At 36.6% G+C, this 16,704-nt stretch overlaps 1 protein-coding gene across 4 annotated transcripts in view; it reads left to right on the top strand.

Annotated features, from left to right (window-relative positions):
• Positions 1-16,704, top strand: part of WDFY3 (WD repeat and FYVE domain containing 3) — a 234,122-nt gene that overhangs the window by 111,730 nt on the left and 105,688 nt on the right. For 3 of the 4 annotated variants that reach the window (XM_032400713.1, XM_032400714.1, XM_032400712.1), the window contains exons 12-17: positions 1,529-1,986; positions 3,391-3,474; positions 8,949-9,126; positions 9,920-10,134; positions 12,971-13,083; positions 15,320-15,551. In XM_032400713.1, coding sequence (XP_032256604.1) covers positions 1,529-1,986; positions 3,391-3,474; positions 8,949-9,126; positions 9,920-10,134; positions 12,971-13,083; positions 15,320-15,551 — 1,280 coding nt within the window. The remainder of the gene's footprint in view (positions 1-1,528; positions 1,987-3,390; positions 3,475-8,948; positions 9,127-9,919; positions 10,135-12,970; positions 13,084-15,319; positions 15,552-16,704) is intronic. The other variant, XM_032400715.1, reaches the window with a different exon arrangement.

Raw genomic sequence — 16,704 nt, 5'->3', positions numbered from 1 at the left:
TTTTACTTGTTTCCTTCAGGTTTTATTTCATAGTACTTACAGCTGTTCTGGGCAAGAGCACTTTCAGCCATCAAACTCTAATTCTCTTTGCAAGAGGGACTGTCTAATAAGTCCCCTGAAGTTGCTCCTCTTTCCAAAGAATCAGGATATGGTCACTTTATATGAATTGAAATACTTCAGGTCTTGGCTGCCCTGGCTTCTTTTCTAGAATAAATCAGTTTGTATACATACACAGTCATAAGTGTTCATGATTGTGTAAAATTATACTAGAATATGTATTTTACTTATTTAATACAATTACTTTATAAAAATCACTGAATTCATTGATGTCATTTTCCATCAAAAGAAAAGCTTTTCCATCAGGATTTGGATGTAGCCTTAGTCTTCTTTTCGAATTAGTGTTTCTGTTTTCTTTTCATAAATATCCAGTAGTAGAATTATTGGATCATATGGTATTTCTATTTTTAATTTTTGGAGGAACCTCCATACAGTTTTCCACAGTGGCTACACCAATTTGCATTCCCACCAACAGTGCACGAGGGGTTCCTTTCTCCACATCCTTGCCAACACTTGTTATTTTTTGTGTTTTTGATTTTAGCCATTCTAACAGGTGTGAGATGATATTTCATTATTGTTTTGATTTGTATTTCCCTGATGATGAGTGATGTTGAGCATCTTTTCATGTGTCTGTTGGCCGTCTGTATGTCTTCTTTGGAAAAATGTCAATTTATGTCTTCTGCCCATTTTTAAATTGTATTGTTTTTTTGGTGTTGAGTTGTATAAGTTCTCTATGTATTTTAGATATTCACCCCTTATCACATAAATCATTTGCAAATATCACTTCCCATTCAGTAGATTGGCTTTTTAGTTTTGTTTGTTGATGGGTTCCTTTGCTGTGCAAAAGCGTTTTATTTTGGTACAGTCCCCATAGTTTAATTTTTGTTTCCCTGGTCTCAGGAGACCTATCTAGAAAAATGTTTATACAGCTGATGTCAAAGAAATTATTGCCTGTGTGTGTGTGTGTGTGTTTTGTTTTTTTGTTGTTGTTTTTTGGGGTTTTATTTGTTTCGTTTTTTTTTTTGTTTGTTTTTCTGGAGTTTTATGGTTTCAGGTGTCACAATTCGGTCTTTAATGCATTTTGAGTTTATTTTTGTGTATGATGTAAGAAAGTGGTCCAGTTAAATTCTTTTCCATGTGGCTGTCCATTTTTCCCAGCACCATTTGTTGCCAAGACGGTCCATTTTCCCCATTGTATATTCTTGTCTCCTTTGTCATAGATTAATTGCCCATATAAGTGTGGGTTTCTTTCTGGACTTTCTATTCTGTTCCATTGATCTATATGTCTATTTTTGTGTAATATGTCATTTTTTTAATTAGTAAAATATTTGATATGCTTCATAGGGCTGCTTAATGGGGAAATGACAAAAACATTCCTTTGAGGTATTCATAGAAATTCATGACATTCATGTATTTTGTTTTAATTTTAATTATAAGGGAAACCCTTTGTTTGTTTTCTCATCCCCTGTAGGCCCTCCTATCAGTCCTTCGAGAAAGCCATCGTTCAAGAACAGTTTTTAGGAAAGTTGGAGGATTTGTGTACATTACATCCTTGCTTGTTGCTATGGAGAGGTCTTTGAGCTCACCACCCAAGAATGGCTGGGAGAAAGTGAACCAGAATCAAGTGTTTGAACTTCTCCACACTGTGTTCTGCACGTTGACTGCAGCAATGCGCTATGAGCCAGCCAACTCTCATTTCTTCAAAACAGAGATTCAGTATGAGAAGTTGGCAGATGCCGTTCGATTTCTTGGCTGCTTCTCAGACCTAAGAAAAATAAGCCCCATGAATGTCTTCCCCTCAAACACACAGCCATTTCAAAGACTTTTGGAGGAAGATGTAATCTCGATGGACACAGTGTCACCCACTTTACGGCATTGCAGTAAACTCTTTATTTATCTCTACAAAGTAGCCACAGATTCTTTTGACAGGTATGGCTTTGCTCTGAATTAAAGGGTATGCTGTGTCTGACCTCAGCATTAAGGTTTGAATTATAAGTTAACCTGAAGGAAAAGGAAAATGAATCTTTTCTCTTATTTGCGTATCTGTCAGTTTATTTGCGAATATTACTGTTGCTCTGATGTTAAGGTTTTCAACGTGAATATTTGTGTATTATTTGTCAATCTAGGGTCAGTTAGCTTTTGAGGCACTTAATGTAAGTTTGTATGAAGTTTACTTTAATGGTGGTGTTTACTATTATTCTCTTTTTCCTCTATTCTCAACATTAGGTACATCCAGACTTACTGATACTAGTTATCAGTAGGAGAACATGGTTATTATTATATGTATTTCCAGACAGATGATATATTTTCAGCATTCCTCATCATTCTCAACATTTTGTAATCATTAAAAAAGAATATAGCTCCATAAGAGACATTGGTGGTTCGAGAGTCTTTCAGATTTGTTTACTCATTCCTTCCATTAAACAAGTACTTAACGAACACCTACTGCGTGCCATGTTATTGTGCTGGTCTTGAGGGTTCAAGCACAAGACTACTTTTAGACATGGTCGTCCGTTAGCTTAAATACAGACACATAAACAATGACAATATATTGTGATAAAATCTATCATGAGGGAATTCCAGGGTTCTAAGGCAGATCATAGGAGTGCCACTTTACCTAAATCATTTATTTTCAGTTCTTAAAGTGTTTTCTTTGAAAATAATGTAAGAGTGGTCATGGTGCTCATTTGTCCCAAGCATTATCACTTTTAACAGTTGCCATAGTTTTATTTCGTAAAATAACTGGATTGTTTCTGTATTGGCCCCATAAGTAAAGCAAATAACTCTATTTTGATAAAGCTTTCTAATAGGTTTTCTATCGTTTACCATGAAGTAATCTACTTTGAAATATCTACTGAGATGTTTCTTCCTTCTTGACAATATTTCTTTGACCTTAACATTTAGATAAGAAAGTATAACATCTTGAAAATAAAAATGCATATATATTGTTAAAAGAAACATAGTACGTTGAAGTGTTCAAGGAACAAGCTGTTTGAGGTTGATATTTTTATATTTAGATTCAGCCACTTTTCTCTTTTCTACTTACCCTAGTTAGTATACCTCATTTTTAGTTTTCTTTGTTAAAAACAGGGCTTACGGCACTCTGTTTAACAAATGTGTTAAGTGTTAACATTAATAGATAAGCATCTGCCTTAAGCATGCTTTTCTGTTTTCCTCAGTGCATGTGTTGTAGTGTTGTTTCTTGTTCCTGCTGAGTATGGAAGATGTTCCTTATTACACTTTTACTGGTATTTCGTGTGAAACTAACCAACTGCCAACCTGGTGTTCTCTTCTAACCTCTCTAAACCGCCCTGTCTGTTTTGTTGTCTGTAGTCGTGCAGAACAGATCCCTCCTTGCCTGACAAGTGAGTCTTCTCTCCCCTCTCCTTGGGGTACACCAGCTTTGTCCAGGAAAAGGTACTGATCTTATAACAGAAGTCAATCTTTATTTGTGTGGGTTTTTTTTGGTCTGTGCTTAATTAAATGTTAATGTGGTGATTGTGCTTTATACAAAATTTTTTTGGCATTCTCTTTGATTTTTTTTTTTTAGGTTTTAGAATCGTCAAATTCTGAGTATATGAGAATAAAATGCGTTAATGCCGTGAGGATATGAGGGACATTTAAAATATTGTCATCTGATTCTATTTAGAGTAAAATATACATTTTTGTATATTTTGTATATACATTTTATATATTTTGTATATACATTTTGTATATAAAATATACATTATAGCTGAACAATATTTAATCAGAGCTAGAGGAAGTGAAAACAAAATACAAAATAAAAACCAAGGCTCTCCAGAGTATATCTGCAGGGGAGAAAAAGATGGCAATTTTTCTAAATTTTAATTTTCTAAATTAAAATTAATTTAGAAATGAGGGTTTAGTGCCTATTTAAGTAGAGTACTTTTTCTTTCTACTTTAAATGTGCTAGGAATCATTCTTCGGTTTTTGCTTTTACTCCAAAATGCACATCACAGCACTGGCAAGGAACTGCGTGTTTTCTCAATCAGGTTCAACCAGTTGAAATGTGATGCTGTTGTGGAGACTTGTCAGGGCCAACCTTTGAAAAAAATGAATAAATAAAGCTACCCTAGCTCTTGTTTTCATTCGTTCTGTGTATATCTCTTTCTAAGCTCATCTAGTCTACCTTGTATATAAAGGTTATGAATATAAAGAACCAGCAGTTGATTGACAGGAGTACAATTAAGATCCATTTAAGATTCCATCTGCAACCTGTACTTAAAGTGATAATACCCTGTAGAGTTGGGACCAATAACCTTCCTTCCCCAGTTTTTCTCATAACCAAGTACAAGTCCTTCAGTCTTATATTAATATATTCTTCTGTTGTGGCTTTCTAAAAATGAATCCTGAGGTTCAGCTATGTTGTTGATTAATTTTATTTCTGTTGTTCAGATTTTGAAATTTGAATATTAGTGGAATTATTGTATTAAAACTATTTGTTACAGGTCCTGTATTTCAATATATTACAGTAGTATATTCATTAGATGGGTGGACTTTATATTTTCCTTTTTCTTTTATTTTTACACTAGGACTTAGAGCTCATTTTCTGACAATAAATCTTGAAATAGTTCAGAATAGTCTTAAACGAATTTAGTGTTGTTCAGTATATTTGTATTTTAAAACTATTTTGTTTTTGTTTTTCTTAGAGCAGTTTTTAATATAAGAAACCATAAAATCATTTTGAGTTGATGTAGTGTATTTTTCTATTGCTAAAATGAATGCAGTAAAAGGTGTTCTTTGTGTTTGAAGATTCACGTGTGCTCAACTATCCCACATACTGGATATTAGAAAAATAGTTTTAATTACTAAATAGTTTTAATTATTGAAAGTCACATTTATGATTCCATAAATTGTGAAGGTATAAAAATTGCTGTGTTTAAAAACATTTAACCATTTTTAAGTATTAACCGAAAACTATAAAATATTGCAATAGAAATTCACAGGTTAAAAGAACACATGGAAAGAAAATCCATCAGAACTTACTATTTATTTAAATGATAATCTGACGAAAGGAAAATTTTATTCCATCTCATAGAGAGTTATTTAAGGGCTTAGATCAAAAACATTTTGTCATCATTTGCATCAGAGCCACACGTAAGGGATGCCATATCTTTGACTTCAGGGGAAATGTCACTAACTCATTTTCTATGGGAATTCCAATTAGGCTTTCAGGTTGGTTTTACCCCAAGGAGGTTCCCAATTGTTCATAATAATAAGGTCAACGTTGACATTTTCAGGTTGCCATTCTGGTCAGGTTACGTACATTTTGCTCAGTGATAAGAATCATAAGCTATGATTATGATTTTTTCTATGATAAGAAAACTTTTTGTTTTCAAATGCAAATACCGTAACTTTTGAAATTAGAATATCTCTAGAGCATCTCAACAAATTACTTCATCTTTTTCTTGTGGCAAAACATGTTTCTATTGGCGAAAGGAGAAACCAACATTGTGTTAGTTTTTATGGCTTGTGGAGTATTCAGACACAAGGAAGTTTTGAGTTTGTGATAGTTGTCTGGCACATAAAGTCCTGGGAATTCTTCTCTATTTCAAGAATTGGGATCAAAAACCTAGGAGGCCTTATTTTTGGAAAACTAAAACTCGTAACACTTTTCATTATTATTCATTATTCCGAAAGAATAATGGAACAGAATTATAGCTGAACAATATTTGATCAGAGCTAGAGGAAGTGAAAACAAAATACAAAATAAAAACCAAGGCTCTCCAGAGTATATCTGCAGGGGAGAAGAAGGTGGCAAGTACCAGGTATTGTTCAAACATGGTACCTGTTACTCAGGGCCTATACACACTTGATGGAAATTAAGGCAAAGCATAGTCAGAATTTAAATATCCAAGAATATATTCCCCAAAGAGGTAGGTAAGTCTTAAATATATATGAAAATTTAGATCGAAATATTAAGTAGCAATTTCTCTAAGTTTTAAAAGTAACTGCAACATAAAAGTTAAATTTTGAAATGTTGTCTTATCCAGTGTTTGTAAATGATTAGGTCTTGCTTGGGATTATTCATTTAATAAGCTTACTGTAATCTCTAAATTTAAAAAATGATAATACCTGCAGTGATACCTAAGTGACTTAGTAAGTATTAATAATATTATATAATACTTGTTAAAATAGACCTAATTTTAGTTAATAAATACCATGTTTTAGATTTATGCAATGTTTGCAAAATTTTTCCAGTTTGAGATGAATGTAATTTTTATATCAGAATATTGTTATCTTATGGAAGATTAAAAGGTTTACTACTGTAATAGCTGTATATTAATTAGTAAAGAGCTTGGTTTCCGAAGACATAAAGGCTCCTTCCTGGGTATATCCATAATTTAAGTTCAGTCTGTATTAAATCTGGAAACTCAGAAATAATTTCGGAAGGCCTGTGACTAAAATATACGAGTAGAATTGGATTTTTCTCCACATTGAGTTATTTTTTATGTGTAATGAAAAACAGTTTTTATGAAATTTCTTAATGGTTGAGAATTCCTATTACACTATGATCTTTTTTTCTAGATGGGTCAAAATATTTCATAGAATAAAAGAAGCAACATAGGAAGAGGATACCTACTGGTAATAAGCATTTAACAATATAGCCCTGTAAGTTTAGAAATTAAATATTTCTGAACAAAAACAGCAAAAAAACCCAAATCAAAACAAAACAAAAAACCCAGAGTTGAAAAAATGAGTAGGTGGAGGACATGGTGACTTTAAATAAACTGGAAGAGCCCACATGCTTTTTTTATAAGTGAAGCTGAATACTTTCCTAGAATCTCTGTTAAAAAGAGAATGGTACTTAAAAAAAAAAAAAAAAAAAAAAAGGCGGTGCCAAATCTTTGCTACAAAATCACTGACTTAAAGCATCTGTTTCCCAAGCTGCTCTTGTGCCAGAGAGCTGAAACTGCACTGCTCTCAGTGACAGAGCTCAGCATTAGACAAATTATGCTGAACCCAAGTCATTGGAACAAAGAGCTCCCATAGGCTGAAGCCACAAGCATCTGTTTTCTAGTGCCAGGATACAAAATGTGCAAAACTCATGAATTGTAGAAGAATAGTATGAAATAGAAAGTGGAGATCATTGACGAGAAGAAATGTGCTATGTTCAGGATATAGCGAGATTTTCTACCTCATAGAAGCTTATTATATAAAATATGCCTTCTATGTTTTTAAAAAATTGTGGTGAATATTTTCAGCGGTAAGTGGGTAATGCAAAAGAATGTGACTGTAGTTCCAAATAAGCTAAAGGAAAACTTCCTTGATGCTTAACATTATTTCTTGTCAGGGAGCCAAGATTCTTAGCCAACCCTGACTGATTGACCCAGTTTGAGACTAGGCCACTTAGATCTTGTTAGTCCTTGATTATGTTACCCATGGTTTAAGGAAAGGTTACAAACCATAGGTAATTTCAAAAGAAAATCTTATCAAGGGGTGCCTGGGTGGCTCAGTCGGTTAAGCGTCTGACTCTTGATTTTGGCTCAGGTCATGATCCCAGGGTTGTGGGATCGAGCCCCGTGTCTGGCCCACACTGGGCATGGAGCCTGCTTGAAATTCTCTCTCTCTCCCTCTGCCCCTCCATCCTCTACCCTCTAAAAAAAAAAAAAAAAAGAAAGAAGGAAAGAAAAAAAATCGAGGGATTGGATTTAATTTATACCCTCATCACATTATATCAGAACTTTTACCTTACCTAAAGTTTTGAATCACTGTGATTTTACCTGTTTGTTGCATCATCTGGTACAGGTGTCATTTTTTTTTTTCTTCCCGTTTTATTGAGATATAATTGGCATACAGCATTGTATATGTTAAATTATAGATAATGATTTGTCTTTTTTTTAAGATTTTTATTTATTTATTTGACAGAGAGAGACATAGCGAGAGAGGGAACACAAGCAGGGGGAGTGGGAGAGGGAGAAGCAGGCTTCCTGCCGAGAAGGGAGCCTGATACGGGGCTCGATCCCAGGACCCTGGGACCATGACCTGAGCCGAAGACAGACACCCAACGACTGAGCCACCCAGGCCCCCCCAGATACGATTTGTCTTACAAATGTTGTAAAATGATTACCACAATAAGTTCAGTTAGCATCCATCATCTTAGGGCGCCTGGGCGGCTTAGTCAGTTAATTGTCTGATTCTTGATTTCGGCTCAGATCATGATGTCAGGATATGGCATCAAGTCTGCACACCTGCTCAGCACAGAGTCTGCTTGAGATTCTGTCTCTCTTTCCCTTTGCCCCTCCCCCTTGCTTGCTTTCACATGTGCTCTCTCAAAAAAAAAAAAAAAAATTCATGGGGCGCCTGGGTGGCTCAGTTAGTTAAATAAGCATTTGCCTTCGGCTCAGGTCATGCTCCTAGGGTCCTGGGATCAAGTCCTGCGTCAGGCTCTCTGTTCAGTGGGGAGCCTGCTTCTCCCTCGGCCTGCCACTCCCCCTGCTTGTGTGCTCGCTCACTCTCTCTCTGACAAATAAAATCTTAAAAAATTTTTAAAATCCATGATTTCATACAGATATAAGACAAAAAATACTTTCCTTGTAATGAGAACTTTTAAGATCTACTCTCTTAGCAGCTTTCAAATATACCAGAGAGCAGTCTTAACTTTAGTCGTCATGCGCCCTTCTTAAATGAAACAATCGAGATAACACATGGTAAAGACGTATCAGACCGTAGAAGAATTAATAGTTAAATCGTTTATACATGACTCACTAAGAATCTTTTATATCCCAGCCTTAAAGTGTTTTGTAACCCAACCTTGAATTGCAAAGATTTTTGCTTGTCAGTGGATAAAGGTAACAAAAGATGAAGAAATTGAACAGGAGGATTTGATTGGAATTTTATGCTAAATTACCCTTCTTTCTTTTTTACAGGCATGCATATCATTCTGTTTCAACGCCCCCTGTTTACCCTCCTAAAAATGTCACTGACCTGAAACTACATGTGACAACGACATCTCTCCAGAGTTCTGATGCTGTCATCATCCATCCTGGAGCCATGCTTGCTATGCTGGACCTGCTGGCCTCTGTTGGGTCAGTGACACAGCCAGAAGTAAGCTTGGACATGTTAGCTCCTCTCCATCTTTAATAAGTGAAGAGACATGAATATGACTGTATAATCAAGGAAGTGGGGCCCAGAAAGACAGACTGATAGGGAACCATTCTATATCACCTACTAAAGTAGGAAATGAAAAAATAGGTTTTTATTTGGGTCTTAACTTTCTTAATGCGATAGATATGTGTGTTTTAGAATACAGTTCATCTGTCACAAATGCATCCAAGACAGGTGCTAAAGTAATTCTCTTTCTCCTTATAAATCCTGCTCAGCAGTGGAAATTATTAATAAATAGTACAGGAAGAAAAGTGACTGAAGATACCACTTTGAGACTATTTATCTGTTCTGACTTGTAGCACTCAAGAGTTTGGGTGAATTGGAGCTTTGGTGATTAATTTGTTAAAATGGTGTATATGGCCTCTAAGGCCTAAAGGGTCACAAATGTAAATGATAGGCTTTCCTTTAAACCGGTGCTTTACCGATCATGTAAAAGACCTTGCATTCACTGTTTCTACAAAAATTAAAATACTATTCATTATATAGCCATTTAATACAGAAGACTTAGAAGAGAGTGGAGTCCACTGGGTATGCTTCCAGCAAGATGAGGATAGGAAACGTTTGCCTAGCTCAGTTCTGGAGTGGCTGTGTCACTCCCAGTCAGCTTCTGAACTCATCTGCAGGTCATCTGAAATGCGTAGAGAGCTCCTATTAAAAGGTGTGCTTCACATGGAGAGAACGCTCCCCTTTCTTACTAAGAATGCCCTGGTGGCATGGATTTCTTTAACTTTAGCATGCTCTGGACCTTCAACTCGCTGTGGCAACTATTTTACAATCCCTGGTGCACACGGAGAGAAACCAGCAGGTCATGTGTGAAGCGGGTCTCCACGCACGGCTGCTGCAGCGGTGTAGCGCGGCGCTGGCTGACGAGGAGCATGCACTGCACCCGCCCCTGCAGCGCATGTTTGAGCGGCTGGCCTCCCAGGCCCTGGAGCCCATGGTGCTGAGGTCAGTGTGTTCTCTTCTTCACAGCTGAGTAAGCCCCAGTGAGTAAGGGCAGTTCCTAGAGTCTCTTAAGAAATACTTTTTAAATGTTTTTATTTTAAAATACTTACAGATTTAGAGAAAGTTGTAAAGATAGGTCAGAGAGGTTCTGTGTCCCCTTCACCCAGTTTCTTCCAGTGGTTACATTTTATGTAACAGTAATACAACCTGAAAACTACTGATGTTGTTACAATGTATCCTTGTATGCTATAGTTCCTGTTATTTACCGCATGTGTAGATTTCACAATCAGGATGTCACAGAGATCGCCTAGTGCTGCTACTCCTTTATTGTCACATCCACTCCCCTAGCCGCCACCATTCCTAAACCCTGGAAACCATGAATCTCTGCTCCATCGCCATAATTTTGTGACTTTGAGAATGTTATATAAAAGAAATCATATAGTATATGACCTTTGAAGATTGACTTTTTTTCACTTTCTGTAATGCCTTGGACATGCATCCAAATTGTTACTACGTTTCAGTAGTTTCTTTTGAATGCTGAGTAGTATTCTATGGTATGAATATACCTTCTACAGTTTAACCATTCAAGAAATATATATATTTAAATCTTGGTAATGCAAGAGAAACGGTCCTCTGTGTTTTAGGGATAAAACCCTTTATTTATTTTTTTAAAGATTTATTTGTTTATTAGAGAGAGAGAGTGCACGCTCAGGGGGAGGGGCAGAGGGAGAGGAAGAGAGAGAATCTCCAGCAGATTCCCTGCTGAGCGCAGAGCCTGACGCGAGGCAGGATCCCAGAACCCTGAGATCATGACCTGAGCTGAAACTATGAGTTGGCCGCTTAACCCAAGTGAGCCACCCAGGTGCTCCTAGGGATAAAACCCTTTAAAAAAAATACTTTCCTTGAGGGGCATCTGGGTGGCATCCAACTCTTGATTTGGGCTCAGGTCCTGGTCCCAGAGTTGTAAGATTGTGCCCTGCGTCAGGCTCCACGCTGGGTGTGGAGCTTGCTTAAGATTCTCTTTCTCCTGTGGAAAGAGTCAAGATGTCCATCGACAGATGAATGGATAAAGAAGATGTGGTGTATATATATACAATGGAATATTATGCAGCCATCAAAAGGAATGAAACCTTGCCATTTGCAACGACGTGGATGGAACTGGAGGGTATTATGCTGAGCGAAATAAGTCAATCAGAGAAAGACATATATCATATGACCTCACTGATATGAGGAATTCTTAATCTCAGGAAACAAACTGAGGGTTGCTGGAGTGGTCAGGGGTGGGATGGATGGGGTGGTTGGGTGATAGACATTGGGGCGGGTATGTGCTATGGTGAGCACTGTGAATTGTGTAAGACTGTTGAATCACAGACCTGTACCTCTGAAACAAATAATACATTATATGTTAAAAAAAAAAAAAAAAAGAAGAAGATAGCAGGAAGGGAAGAATGAAGGGGGGGAAATTGGAGGGGGAGACAAACCATGAGAGACTATGGACTCTGAGAAACAAACTGAGGGTTCTAGGGGGGTGGGGGGATGGGTTAGCCTAGTGATGGGTATTAAGGAGGGCACGTTCTGCATGGAGCACTGGGTGTTATATGCAAACAACAAATCATGGAACAGTACATCAAAAACTAATGATGTAATGTATGGTGATTAACATAACATAATAATAATAAAAAAGATTCTCTTTCTCCCTTTGCCCCTCCATTCCCCCCCTCTACTTATTTATAAATAAATAAATAAATAAAAATCCTTTCCTTGAGATTACCTTGCCAAACAGATTTAATGTATAAGTCATCTTGTCCCTCCTTACAAAAATATACTCCTGTATCTCATCACTTTCAGATATAAGCAGCTCTTTTTATGAGATGATTTTCTTTTCTGCTGAAGTACTCCTCTTATATAGCTTTTGGGAACTTTCTTAAAAATGGTTGGCCTTTATTTGTGACTTATATTTTTTAACTGGCTCCAAATAATGGTAGATTAAGAATAAACCATGCAATAAACATTAAACAGTATTGTATCAGGCAGTGTGTACTAGTCCTTGACAATACCAAGATGAAAGAGACCATCCCTACCCACTTTGTCCATCATCTTATGGATATATTCAGAAACCTAAAATGTTGTAAATAGCATGGAGATTTTCCCCTGATTAATTTTGGTAATCTACTTTCAAAATAGAGAGAGTGAATGAGACAGATTATCTCATACTTAATACAATTATTTTATTAAATAGCTTATACTGTCTACTGAGGTAAACAGTAAGCAATGTAGACCAACTATTTGCACGTGCTCAGTTTTCACAGTGAATGAATTTTCAGAACAAAACGTCTCATGATAGAGTACAGATACCAGAGTTGTTGATGAGCCATAGGCTGTAAGGTTATAAACTAATCATATATTGTACGCTACATGAAAAACTGGCAAAGGGTACCTAACTTAAAATTTTTTTTTCTGCTATAGGGAGTTGAAAATTCAGAGAAGTATTCTTTTTTTTTTTTTTTCCCCCTTTTACATGATGCCATAAATGACTGGATATGAAGGACTCCTATTTGTGTAACTCCTAGACAATTCAATTTTTGTACATCACGTTTTAAAAGAAAATGCTCCCCAGTTTCATTTTTTAGTCCTTCACAATATTCTGTTCTCTTTTCAGTGCTAGGTAATTCAAATGTAAAATTAACATTGTATTATTATTTTATAATAACCGTTTCGATTGCTTTTGTATTTTTAAGTCGTCTGTTATATAATTCATGAGACCCCATATTTTGTGTGTTTAGTTTATGAGTTCTGTAATGTTCCCAATCAAGGAATAACTGCTTTGTCTCTTCTTCAGGGAGTTTTTGCGTTTGGCAAGTCCATTAAATTGTGGTGCCTGGGACAAAAAACTGCTGAAACAATATAGGGTCCACAAACCAAGTTCACTGAGTTATGAGCCAGAGATGAGAAGTAAGTTGACCTTTCAAATTCCCTTTTTTGGTTATTGTGTATATGAAAATCACGTAGGGGATGAATATTATTTCAAGAAGTTTTACTGTGAAAGAAAGGAAAGGGATTGTCATTATTTAAATGAGGAAACATAAAATCTGGTTGGCTGACTGAAGAAGAGGGCCAATGGGGGTGGGAAAGAAATCACTGATGTAAGCAGGATCCACAGGAGATGAGAATTACGTGCGGAGTAACACTTGGCTTGGAAGGGGCGATCTCTCTTAGAGGATTCGTTATTTCTTTGCCTTCCTCAAGTCGCCTTTGCTGCCTGAACTAGAGTGGTTAACAGGCCGTGGGCTTGCAGGACAGCTGCTGCAAGAGGACGTGGAGGACAGGAGATTAAAAATACTGATAAAAGTAGATGAAGAGCTACACCGAGAAGGACAGGCTGGAAAGGAAAAGAAGTGAAACCAAGCAGCTAGTGATAGGCCGGGAGAAAAGGGATAGGTCCCTGGACTGGAGAATAGTGGCTAGGCCAGAAAGCAAATGTGGTGAGAGAAAGGGAGGAATGGGGGTGGGGAGAAGAATGGCAATCCAAACTGGAGCAGGGAAACACGCGGAAGGAAGGACCATGCCCAGATCGTGGCTCTGGAGTGAGGTAGAGTGAAAGATGATCCTAGAGCTCGAAGTGAGGTGTTGGATGGGTGGCTCCTGTGGACCTGGACACCCCCCAGGACGCTGGCAAGCACTAGTACAGAGAGGACCGAGAAGGACCTGCCAGTAGCAGCAGAGGGCCCTCTCGTAGACACAGGTGTGTGGTAGCGTTGCTGAGAGGAGCCCCGAAGAGCAGTTTGCGCGTCAGGCTGCTGGGATGATGCCTGACGACTGGCAGAGAGCACGGGCACTGCCTACCAGTCTGGCAGGGACCCCTGAGAGGCGACGGGCTCCGTCCGAGCCATGGACAAGCACGCCCTCAGGAGAGAGCTGCGTGGCACTGGGCCTCCTGCTAGTGCGAATTCTCTGGGTTTGTTGGGGTTTTTTTCTTTACACTTCGTTTTGTGTAATTGTGAGCCACAGTGATAGGCATTTGTTTTGATGGATTGAAGTCACCCTTACTAGCAAAGCAGGAAAGAATAAAACTTAGAAAAGTAGAACAGCTGCCCTGAAAGGATGTAGTGATCGTGTCGTGCATCTCCTTGTTCTTTCAGGTGAGAATCCAAAAGGTTAAGCAACCTCCGCCTGTTCTTTCCGTCTTAGTTTTTTCTCCTGCAAATTATCATCAGTGATTAGTGAATACTATGTTTTGGAAACTAAGATCTTTTGAGTTCCAGTACAGTTTTACTGGAAAACAAAGTATTGCAGTTCTTCATATCTGTCAGTATACCTCCCCTAGATGTCTATATTCTTTTGTTATTGTTGATTTTGTACTTAACACAGTTCCTTAGAATTGGATTGTGATTTCCTTTGCAAAGAAGAGAAACAAAAATAGTTCCTTTCTCTAAGAGAAGATCGAAATATTTTTATGGTTGCCTGAATGCATAGGACATTTAAGAGAGAAAACAATTATATATTTATGTAGTTTATCTCGAGAGGGGATATTTTCTCCATTCTTTACATTTGTAATGTATTCCTGAAAAATAGACCAGTTTAAAATTTGTCTTTTTATTCTTGAAATTATTACCATTTACATGCATATAGGAATTTTTTAATTCAAGTACTTTGGTGATTACATATTTAATTATAATAATTGTAAGGGAAAAGTTAAAAGTAAGGAGAAAATGGAAGAGAAGCAAGTATTTGCTATTTATCTGATTATTTTTATGATAAAGGTGACCTGTTTCTTTCTAATTCTTCTAGAATATTTTGCTTTCTTCTCAGAGATAATAAATTATTTTGTGAAAAGTATAATCTGGCTTTTTAGAAACATCATTATCTATAATTTATGATTAAATTACATTGTAACTGTGGCTTGGATAGTGGTTACTTGTGATTCTTATTATTTGTACCCTGTAGTAGCCAACATTTCTGCAAAGTGTTTATGACTTTAGTTATAAGTAAAAAAGAAAACACATGCTATTTAAGTTTAAAAATGAACATAAAGTACATTAAAACTGGATAATAGCTTTAGGGTTTAATCATAAAATTATTATATATTGAAACTCAAGAGTGGTATTTAAAAGTAAGTCTGCTTTGCATAAAGTCATTATTTTAGAAATCTACATGATATTTTTCCCAAGAGCTTTTCTTTGACTTACAGGTAGTATGATCACATCTATGGAAGGTCTGGGTTCTGATAATGTTTTCAGCTTACATGAAGATAACCATTATCGGATAAGCAAGAGCCTGGTAAAATCTGCAGAAGGAAGTACTGTACCTCTAACTAGGGTGAAGTGTCTGGTCTCCATGACAACCCCACATGACATCAGACTTCATGGGTCATCAGTTACTCCAGCTTTTGTTGAATTTGACACATCCCTTGAAGGGTTTGGGTAAGGAATTTGTAAGGTAGCCAAGCCTTATTATATGATTTTATGCCTCCTACTTGCCTTTGACAAATAGATCTTTGGTTTTAAATATACTTTGTTAAGATATACTATATATTCTGAAATGATTGAGTTCTTTGAGCATGTTATTTTAAGGCTTTTAGATTTAATTTGAAATTATTATATTAAATAAGTTGCTATGTTATAGGAGTCTGGAATCTAAGACCCATGGTCCAAATTTTTTTTGTAATTTTATTTTATTTTTTGGCAAATAAAGTTTTATTTTAACACAGCCACACTCAATTATGTATGTGTTGTCTGTGGCTGCTTTCGTGCTAGAATGGCAAAGTTGAGTAGTCATGACAGAGACTCTGGTCTGCAAAGCGTGAAATATTTATGGTTTGGCCCTCTCAGAAAATGTTTGCCACCTCTGATTTAGTACAATAAATTTATAAATAACATGCAAATTAAAATTAGATTTAAAAACTGTTGGGTTTACTCATCATCATCCTTCCCCCCGAAATTACCTAACTTAGTACCTTAGTACCATATACATTATAAATACTGGGTGACTATCACATCAGATGAGTAAATAATTTCAAGTGGCAGAAAATGCTATAGAAGCAGAAGCAACAATAAATCTATAGAGAATCTAGAAGAATTTATAAAATCCACTAGCCTCAAAATGGACAGAAATGCTAATACTATAGATCTATGTCTATACTGGTTGTCTGTGGGATTCTCATACATCAATCTAAATCTGTAAATTGTATTTTAAGAACATTGTCATGTGTTATTACTGAATGGTGGATTAAAACATATTATGGAATAGTCAGAACTCATCAGCACAGAGGAAAACAGCTCACTGGAAAGGGGCCCAAGGGAATTTTTCTGCAGTGATGAGATGTTCCAGTGTCTTGAACAGGGTTATACATTGGTGCATTTTACCATATGTGGCCTATACTTTGATTTTTTAAAAGATTTAAAATAAAAATTATGCCACTGGAGATTTTTAAAGTATATCTCTCTGCACTCTTACATAATTACAAGAAGGGAAGGACTTTGTTAGGCACCCAGGTTTATTCCATGATCTCTTTGCTCTAGTTACCCATAAATGATGGCAGTTTATTCCACGATGGTAAGTGCGTAGTGGCAGAAG

The sequence above is a fragment of the Phoca vitulina genome, unplaced genomic scaffold (assembly GCF_004348235.1).
Source record: "Phoca vitulina isolate PV1807 unplaced genomic scaffold, GSC_HSeal_1.0 scaffold3, whole genome shotgun sequence".
Classification (NCBI taxonomy): Eukaryota; Metazoa; Chordata; class Mammalia; order Carnivora; family Phocidae; genus Phoca; species Phoca vitulina.
The sequence above is the reverse complement of the archived record's forward strand: the minus strand, read 5'-3'. Positions and strand labels throughout refer to the sequence as shown.